The 9,762-nt window shown below is 52.4% G+C and overlaps 1 protein-coding gene across 1 annotated transcript; it reads left to right on the top strand.

The window, feature by feature from the left end:
- Positions 1–1,497: 1,497 nt before the first annotated feature.
- LOC101871310 (gonadotropin-releasing hormone II receptor-like) lies at positions 1,498–4,980 on the top strand. The gene is made up of 4 exons (XM_034066139.1): positions 1,498–1,510; positions 2,713–3,227; positions 3,661–3,862; positions 4,135–4,980. The coding sequence occupies exons 1-4, from the start codon at positions 1,498–1,500 to the stop codon at positions 4,542–4,544; spliced, it is 1,140 nt and encodes a 379-aa protein (XP_033922030.1). The 3' UTR covers positions 4,545–4,980.
- The last annotated feature ends 4,782 nt before the right edge of the window (positions 4,981–9,762 follow it).

The following is a 9,762-nucleotide window of genomic DNA, read 5'->3' as shown; positions in this document are numbered from 1 at the left end:
TTGTGCCTTTGCTCCCCTCCAGGGACCAGGCTTTCCTGTGGTGCTGGGGGGTGATGCCCCTACCAGGTAAGGAGGTGATGGGGATGGTCCCCTTGCATGTGGCAGGGGTGGTTGGTGCTCACTGGGTCCTGCACTTTGAACACATGAATTACCCTCTGAGGCTGTGAGTTTCCAGCTTGATCCCTTTTGGTTCAGTGCAGCAGTGATGGGGGGTTAAGGGATGGATGGTGGTGCCCCTCCTGGTCTCTCTGCCTCACAATGTGACTCTTAAACCCACAAAGGGGGAAAGTTCTCCTGTTCCGCTTGTGTCCAGCAGCATTCCTGCTGGCAGAGCAGCCACAGGATGGTGCAATCCCTGTGAGACCTCAGGCATCTCCTCCCAGGGATAAATGGGAATAGGTTTAATAATGGAAAACCTGCTGCCCCAGAAAGGGAACCTCCTCTTTTCAGTGAACAACATAGAGACACCACCTCCAGCCTGGGACCTGCAGTCCCCATGCACACCATGTGCTTCTTAATGTAATAGACCAGGAGATGTGAAGGTCTATTTGCATGTAATTAAAGTCCCTGTGGTGTTCATGGGAGAGTGTTTGCTGGTGCTGGCCCCAGCAGGGCTTGGGGCTGGTCCTCTGTCATCCCCATAGCTCATTCACTCTTGCTGGCCAGAGGAGCAGGATGTCCTCAATTTCCCTCCCTGCCCTTGCATTGCACATCATATTTATTAAGCTCCTGTGAGCTCTTTGTCCCTCATGGGTTTCACATTGAGCTCTCACTGCATTATGCTGAAAGAAATAAAGAACAAGGTGGGATCAGATAGAGCACAGAAAAGATAAAGTGTATTCATTAAAATGGTAAAATGACCCAAGTTTCTTGTTAATTCCCTCCTTACAGCATTTCCAGTTCAAGCACATTCCTGTGTTCATCCGTGATGCTCCCATGGACCTGTGTGGTCCAGGAGCATTGCTGTTGCACGTGTGTGCCTGTGTGTGCTGTGAGTCTCCTGGTTGTCTGAGCAACGGGATATTCATCACTAACTCCAGGGATAATTAACTCATTTCCCTGTATTTATAGAAAACTGATGCAGGGAGTGTTGGCACTCATCCCTCGTGGGGCCACATTTGGCCAATGCATCTTGAATTCTGGCCATTCCTTGCGATACAGCAGCTTTGTCATCACACTGCTGCCTGCTCATTAAACCTAAAACCAAGCAGCCTGCAAGGGCAAGGGTGAAACATCACCATCCTCCTGCCCTGTGCTGCCCATGGGTGCCCACCTCCTGGTTTGCCAGCACAGGGGATGTTTGCATCGGTGTTGCCATCTCCAGATGCCTATGCTAAAAGCAGCATCGCTCCTGGCTCGCAAGGGGAGATTTTGCTGCTTTAAGGGGTTTGTTGCAGGGCTGTGATGCAAAGACGCGCTGGAGCATCCTGACTCGGCACCGCAGTGGAGGGAGACCTGTGGGGAAGGACAAGGAGCATCTTCTCTCAGCATCAGGGCATGTGTATGCCAGGTACGTTCCCATCAGCTGGGACTGATGCAGACCTGGACACGGGTTTCCCCTTGTTTCTTGCGGAGAGCCTGCAAGCAGCTTGGTACTTTTAAACTGCTTCTTTTTGCTGCTTGCTTGTTGGGTTGGTTTGTGGGGAGGGAAGGGGGTGAGGGCAGCAAAGGGGCTTGGGGTGCTGGCTGTGGGGCTGGAGGAGGGCAGCTTGCTGCAGGGTATTGGCATCTCCATGCTGCAGGGCTGGGGAGATGGATTCGATCTCTGCTGCTCCTGTTATTTGCTCAAGGTAGGGAATGCAGAAAGTGCTTTAAGCAGCAAGAGCCATACCCTGCCTGCGGCTGGGACTGTTAACAGCTCGCATCCCTGAGAGCTGGAAGTATTTGCCCTTGAAACACAAGTTGTCCCCATGCTGTTGCTGGGCAAAAAGGGCACCAAAATCAAGCCATGGGGGACCACCACACTGCTCATCACCCCCAGACACCCCCATGGGGATGCTTTTTTACCTTCACCTCCTCTTCCTGCTTCACCCCCCGAAGGCAAAGGGACCTCAAGAGGCGTTGAACTGGTGATGCTCGGGTTGTGGTAAGGTCCAGGCTTTTAACTGCCACCATGAACCTCTCCTGAGAGCTGGTCAGTCCCCAGACACTGTGGGATCCCCATTCTCACCTCCTGGCCACCCCCCGTTGCTCCCACCCATGGCCCCAGATGTGGTGCTGGAGGTAGAGGTGGAGCATTAAGGTTTAACACACTAATGGACAGTGTCGTGGGGCCTCTAAAGAGCTGATCCCTGTTTGCAAAGCCCCTTTGGAAGAACAAGTCCTTGAACTGGCTGCTTCCGCACAGGCTCAGCCAGCTCCAGTGTGACCCATTCCTGGCTGGGTGCTGGTGGGCAGCAGCTCATCCCTTAATGCTGGCCACCAGTCCTGCTTCCCAGCTGCTCTCCTGCCTTGCAAAGAGCTAAAAATACACTTCTGTGTGAGCAATCTCTATAGCTATGGCAGGGGTTAGCCAAGGAGGGCAGCCAGGCAGTGCCACCACTGCTGGGAGATGTGGTGGCTTGGCAAAACAGGCAACACAGAGGGAATGGACCAGGACTGGGGCATTGCTGCTGGTGCCTCCAGTGTCGATCCCACCATCTCCCCTCATATTGAAGCTGCAGCCCATCACACAGCCCCTAAGAGGGGTTCACGTTGCTGCTCATGTTTCAGCAGGGGATGAACGACGAGCGGCTTCCCCATCTCCCCATCCTCTCCCCATCACAGGTGAGGATGCCAATGCCTCATCCTCCCTCTGCCCCGAGCGCTGGGTCGAGCCTCGGTTCACACAAGCGGCAAGGGTGCGGGTGATCATCACGGTCATCTTCTTCCTGCTGGCGGCCAGCAGCAATGCAGCAGTGCTGGGCAGCCTGCTGAGGAAGAGGAGGAAATCCCACGTGCGGCCGCTGCTCCTCAGCCTGGCTCTGGCTGACCTGCTGGTGACGGTGGCGGTGATGCCCCTGGATGCGGTGTGGAACGTGACGGTGCAGTGGTACGGAGGGGACCTCTCCTGCAAGCTCCTCAACTTCCTCAAGCTCTTTGCCATGTACGCGGCCGCGCTGGTGCTGGTGGTCATCAGCCTGGACCGGCACGCTGCCGTCCTGCATCCCTTCTCCCGTGCTCGCCGCCGCAATGGGCTGCTGCTCCGCGCTGCCTGGGCTGGCAGCGTGCTCCTGGCTTCACCCCAGGTAGGGCTCCATCCTCTCCCCATGGGGTTTGGCCAAGATGGGTGGGTTGGAGGAGGGCTTCCCATCCTGAGCACCCCAGCAAGGCTGTTCCCAACCCGTTGGTTCCACCACCACCAGATTGGCTTTCAGGAGTGGAGTCACTGCGTTGGGTTCCTTACAGCACCCATTGCAAAGGAGGATATTGCATGTTGGAGCAAACAAGACAAACCTGAGCAGCTCCTGACTGAAATAACATTTGGTACTGCCAGAAAATGGGATTTCAGAGCCACCGGACCCCACCCATCCTGGCCATAGCCATGCGTTAGGTGCCCAGAGCACCTCTCCCAGCCCGACAGCAGCAGGGAGGTGCTGTCCATGCACATCCAGGAGCATGTGCAGTATGTGGTGCCCTGCTCCAAGGCTCTCTGTGTTAATATTTGTTTCTCCATTTCAGCTTTTCCTCTTCCACCTGCAGACGGCTCCAGGAGGGAATTTCACCCAGTGTGTCACCCACGGCAGCTTCCGAACGCACTGGGAGGAAACCGTGTACAACATGTTCACCTTCACCACCCTCTACATCACCCCCCTGAGCGTCATGATCGTTTGCTACACCCGGATCATCTGGGAGGTCAGCAAGCAGCTAAAGATCAATAAAGGTGAGCAGATCCCAGCCCTTTTGTGTACACCATGACCCCAGGACTGAACCTGCTCCAGCCTGAAGCATTGTTGGGTCTGTCCCACCACCCTTTGAACCCCAACTAATGGGTTTTACACATCCTTCTTGACCCCATCTCCCTGCTGTCTTCTGCCTCCTGTGGGCCACAGACCAGAGCAGGGGATGGTGTCACACACCATGGCACAGCCATGGATGGTTATGTTCTCCTGGCTTTCTCCCATCTCCTGCTATCCTTTTGGCTCTCCCTGGCAGGTTTGATAAGACATCAAAGTGACCACATCTCCAAGGCACGCATGAAGACTCTCAAGATGACCATAGTGATTGTGGCCACCTTCATCATCTGCTGGACCCCATATTACCTCCTGGGCTTGTGGTACTGGTTCCAGCCAGCCATGATCCAGAAGATGCCGGAGTATGTCAACCACAGCTTCTTCCTCTTTGGCTTGCTGCACACCTGCACCGACCCTGTCATCTATGGGCTGTACACCCCCTCCTTTCGGGAGGATGTGCAGCTGTGTCTCAAGGGCATTGAAACAGCCATTACCAGGCACGAGAGACACAAACCTGCCTCCGTCTCAGAGAAGAACACCAAGGATGGTGCAGTAAATGGTGGGGTGGCATCAGGAGGCTCCAATGGGACAACCGTCAACACGGCCTGTTGAAGAGACATACCCACAAGGAGATGGGATGCACAGCTCCGGGGGCTACTTTGTCCCATAGGATCATTCTGGAGACTCATATGGCAATTTGCCACCCAGGTTTGGTGGGTGAGGGCCTGTGGCCAGAAGAGGGGAATGTGTCTCCTGCCTGTGCTCAGGGTGACAAACATTAGGGGTATTTATGGGCATTGTTCCATACCCTGGCAGCCCTGTGACAACCAGAAAACCATCTTTTATTGCACCCTGGGCATGCTCTGGCCCTGTTTGGGGGATCAAGCATCTGCTGCACCTCCAGCATCAACCCGAGAGGAGGACAGCACTAAGAGCTGTCACCCTGAGGGGCTGCAGAGGTGAAACCTCAGGCTTTGACTCCATTTTCTGCATCCATAGGAAAAGCTCTCTGGGAAGCCTGGATCTCCTGGCTCAGAGCCTGCCTGGCTCTCCCATGCCTGTGTGTCAACCCTGGGAAGGATCTAAGTCTTTGGGGAGTGATTAGTGCCGGGCATTATTCCCCCTGCACAATGGTGGGAAGGGAGGAGATGCTGTGGGGATGGAGGGACTCAAGTGAGAGGGGTATGAAGAACCATGGTGGGATCAGATGGGATGGGATGGAGTTTCTTCTCCCTTTTGGAGGCAGCTAAAAGGGAAAACAACCCCTACTGCCTTGCAGGCGGTTGTGCAAGCACATCCTTACACAGGAGCTCTCTGGGACACAGCGTTGGGCAGATTATATGGGGTAGCCAGAGAGCAAGAACCAGACCCAACGCTGCCCAGGGCACAAGCTGGCAGCTCACAGACCATGTGTGTGCTGCCCCCATTCTTGCTTTGCCCTAAGAGCTTGTCCCAGCTCCAGCCCCTGCAGGTGATACCTGGGATGTGTGAACGAGGCAGGTGATGGGGTCAAGGGACCACCCCACCCAGGGTGGGTGCTGATGGTCTTTGCCTGCACCATGGGGTCAAGAGAGGCTGCTGCAGGGATCAGAGGGGCTGTGGTGAGTAAATGGACTTCTTGTTTCTCATTCCTGTGCCAGAAGTTGCTTGTGAAGGTTGGGGCCTCTTCTCTGGGTGTGGGTAGAAGAGATGGGTTTATTCAGCTGTGTTGTTACTTTCCATATAATTAGGGATAATGGATAATTTCTTTGTTCATTCTCTGCTGGTTGTTATTAAATGTGGGGTTTTTTTTGGTTTTGAAGAGTAATTTACTTTTGAGACATGTGGGATTGTTGATTTTCTTTGGGTTTGTGAAAGCTTTGGGCAGCTCAGGAGCTCTGCACTTATAGGGGATGGATTCCTGGGTGTTTCTGTGACTAATGCAGCTATGCATGAGCATCTGGACTTTATCAGGATGAAAGGGCTTTGTTTTAGAATAACAAGTCTTGACTCTCTGGCTGCACACGTGGAGAAGCTGGGAAATGCCTCCCAAGGAAGCAAATCCCCTTTGGACACCCAGAGGGGCTTTCCCAACCCTGTCTCCCAGAGGAGATGGATCTCCATTGGTCAGAAAGGGTCTGCACTGGTCTCCCAGTGCCCCAGCTGACTGCAGTTGGAGGGGTGGCAAACAGCCCTTGCAGGTTGGCTGGGGCAGGGAGGATATGGAAAGCCACAGTGCTCAGAGTGATGCTGAGCTGCACACTGGAGTTGAGCACTTGGCTTTCCCCATGTAAACCATGATTTATGCTACACAAGCTGCCCAAATTGAGAGCAGAAATCAGTTATGGCTGCAGGAGCCAAGGTTGGCTGGTGGGGAGCAGTGGGAGCCCTTTGGGAAGCATCCAAGCTCCGGTGAGATGTGTAATCACTGTTTGGCTTTCCTGGGCTCGTTCCACTCAAGGTGAATTAACACCAGCAGGGCTCTTGATGCCAGCTTGGCTTGAAGGTGCAAGAAGGAGTTCCTGTAAGGTGATGGGAATGGCCTGTGGTAGGGGAAGCTGATTTATCCATCAGACACTGGCTTGGTCTCTCTGTTTGTGTTAGTGGTGGTTGCTAACGGGAGGCAGGCCTTGGAGGTGTGTTTGTTTTCTGGCAAGCCTCAAATAAGCAGGAAAGCGTCTTTAATCTCCTGAAAACATTCTTCATCTGCTTTCTGTTGAGTGGGAGGGAACAGGTCCAGCGTTGCTCACACACTTGAGGCCGCTTGTCTCCTCTTGCCCAGACACAGGGCTGCTCAGAGACCTCTGAGGAGCAAGAAGTGTTCTTTTTCCTTGTGGGAAAGCTGTACACCCCATGGGTACAGTGAGAGGGCAGAAGCAGGTTTGGCTTTAGGCTGAAGAGCAGGAAAATCAGGGTGCTGGCAAGGATACACACCTCGGTCCTTGGGGAAGCACAGAGCATCCCTCGGGATGCTTGCAGGCACTTCAGCACTGCTCCTTCTGCCCACCTCTTGATACCTTCCGTCCCCTTGCTGGTGCTCAAGGCTGACACTGTGGGAAGCCCAGGTGACAGTTTCAGGTGAGAAGGAAAACGGCACCAGAAGAGAGCGCTGCCAAGCAGGGAGCCCGATGTTTGCAATAAAAGGGGAGCAGCATCTCCCCAGGGAAGCCAGGGCTGACGTTTTCCAGGTCACTGGGGTCTGACCTTAGTCTCGGTCCTGGGTCTCTTGGTCCAAAGCCCAACCACGGCTTGAAAGTCCCCGTGTCTGTGATTGTGCATCCCTTACATCTGGTTGTATTGAAGAGAGGAAAAGGTTTTTGCATCACTTTATGAGGGGTGTGAAACCCGGAGCCTCACTCCCCCCTGCATCAGGGGTGGTCCTGATTCTGCAGTGGATCCATCTCTGCCTCAAGCCCTTGGTCTCTAACAGCACCTCCCTCCTCAGCTGGCTCCTGGCAGGGGAGACTGAGCTGAGCTCTTAGGCAGAAGCTCTTCCCTGTGAGGGTGCTGAGGTGCTGGCACAGGGTGCCCAGAGAAGCTGTGGCTGCCCCATCCCTGGCAGTGCTCAAGGCCAGGTTGGACACAGGGGCTTGGAGCAGCTGCTCCAGTGGAAGGGGTCCCTGCCTGTGACAGGGGTTGGAGCTGGGTGAGCTTTAAGGTCCCTTCCAACCCAAACCATTCTATGATCTCTCCATATATATATACATATATATATATACACACATACACAAATAGAGATATAAACACAAAATTGCTTATATTTTTCTATGTACTATCTATTTTCCCTTACGGGAGGAAAATTCTTTCACTTGCCCCAATTCTGCCCATTCCTCCCCAGGAAGCACCAGTCATCACACTTCTGCAGTTCCAGCAGGACCCGATTTGTCTGACTTGGTAACAGTTCCTAATGCTCACCCCAGTAACATCATGACCATATTAATAAGCACAGGTAGCTCTATGATTTACAACTTCCCGACCTCACCCTGGGCTGCCCACTCCAGCCACAGCAGTCCTTTGTTCGGGAGGAAGATGTGATTAATTCCCCATTAGCATTTTGAGAGCAGTGTGCGTGTTCAGAGAGCCACACAAGTGGCTTAAAAGGTTAACAGGAACCTTGGGTTAATTCATAATATTGTTGGTTACTCAGCACAATAGTTGCATTAATGCGGCTGACTGCGTCTCGCCACGTTGGGAAGCACATGCTGGAACCAGCAGGGAGCACAGAAAACAAGCGTGGGAGCAGGGTATTAGGTCTTTTGCTGGCTTGCTAAGGTAGAATCTGAGCATCTCAAATGTATTCATTTTCCCATTGCCTTTGAGGACAGTGCTACCCAGCTCTGTGGATGCGGAGGTGAAGGATGCGGGAGGCTGTGCCCAGCATCCCTGCAGGCCTGGGAGTGTAAGGGATGGGGGTCTGAGCCCTCTGAGAGGCACTCGAGACATGTCCATCAGGACTCAGCCCCTACCTGCAGCCACTTCTTTCTTCTGGGTCTATTCAAACTGATCCAAGCAGGAAAAAGCTGCTTTTCCCCTTTGATACCTGCTGATTTAATTGCAGTGCTTCACTGTGTGTGTCTGCTGTGAGAGCCCCTGCAATACTTTTCTCTCCTGGGGATATAGCCTGGAGCAGCGGGTGCAGAAGATCAGCTTGGGAATTAGCTGCCTCCACTTGGGAAGAGGGCTCAGTGTCATGGCTTAATGCCAGGCAGACATTAGGAGACAGTGCTGAAGGGCTGCCATGCATCCATTCCTCTTGCTTACTCTTGAGACACTTTCCTATGCAAAGAAATCCAAGGAAAAGAGCCTCCAAACCCGGCTGCCTTCCTCCCCATCTGTTCCTTTTGCTTGACTCACAGATTCCCAGGCCTGTGCCTTTCTCTGCAGTGCAAACAGCCGTCCCACAACTGCTGCATCACCTCCTCCCTTTCCAAACAGCCCCCAATAGCCCATCTGTTCCAAAAGATGTTTCTTTGCAGGCATACAAAGCTTTTAACAGCACAATAGCCTTTAGATAGCATCCAGGTTTTCTAGCTAGCACATTACCTACCCTAAACTGAGACATATATAGCATAAATTATATATAACATGCTGAGGTGGACCAAAAATGGGCAAATATTCCCAATAACCCCACGCATGTCTCAAATCCCAAGCTCCTGCATTCAAATACCAAAGGGCAAACTACTATAAAGCAGTTGAATCTGTTGTGCAATAGTTTATGTATATGATTTTAATTGCAAATCAGCACTATAATTGGCATGTACATTTCTTGAGCTGTGGCAGTGGGATGTGCTTTAACAGTGAGCGATACTAACGGACTCTAAAAGGCAATAGGATTATAATGTTCTTGTTTTGCAAGCTGCATGGTGACTAAATACACTTGTTCTGGCAGCAAAATGAACTGGAATTAATGCTTCTTGCTACATCCACCCCAAGAAGAGGGGTTGCTATAGATGAACTTGAGTTAGAAAACCTGATTTCCAGGTCATTATTTCTGGCAATTGGGTACCAGAAGATCAGAGAAAGATTTTCTTTGCAGTATTTAATGGGTAAGATGTAATGGTCTGGAAATATGTGATGAGATTCATTGGGCAGTGAAATCCTGTGATATCCAATACCAAAAGCTGGACCATTAGCTTGGACTGTGGCACACATCCAGGTTTTCTTTACCTGGAATCTTTAGGTTCTTCACCAGGTTTATCCCATGCCCAGTCCCTGATGGAGTACAGTCCTTTGCTCCTTTTCCAGTTTCAGGTAGCTGTAGGCTGCTTTTCTGCATGAAGCTAACTGTGTTACAAATGTCCACAGGTATAAATACAATCCTACCAGTGCTGCTGCCATTTTACCCCATTCC

Source organism: Melopsittacus undulatus, chromosome 9, assembly GCF_012275295.1.
Source record: "Melopsittacus undulatus isolate bMelUnd1 chromosome 9, bMelUnd1.mat.Z, whole genome shotgun sequence".
NCBI lineage: Eukaryota > Metazoa > Chordata > Aves > Psittaciformes > Psittaculidae > Melopsittacus > Melopsittacus undulatus.
This window is presented reverse-complemented; position numbering and strand designations above follow the sequence as displayed.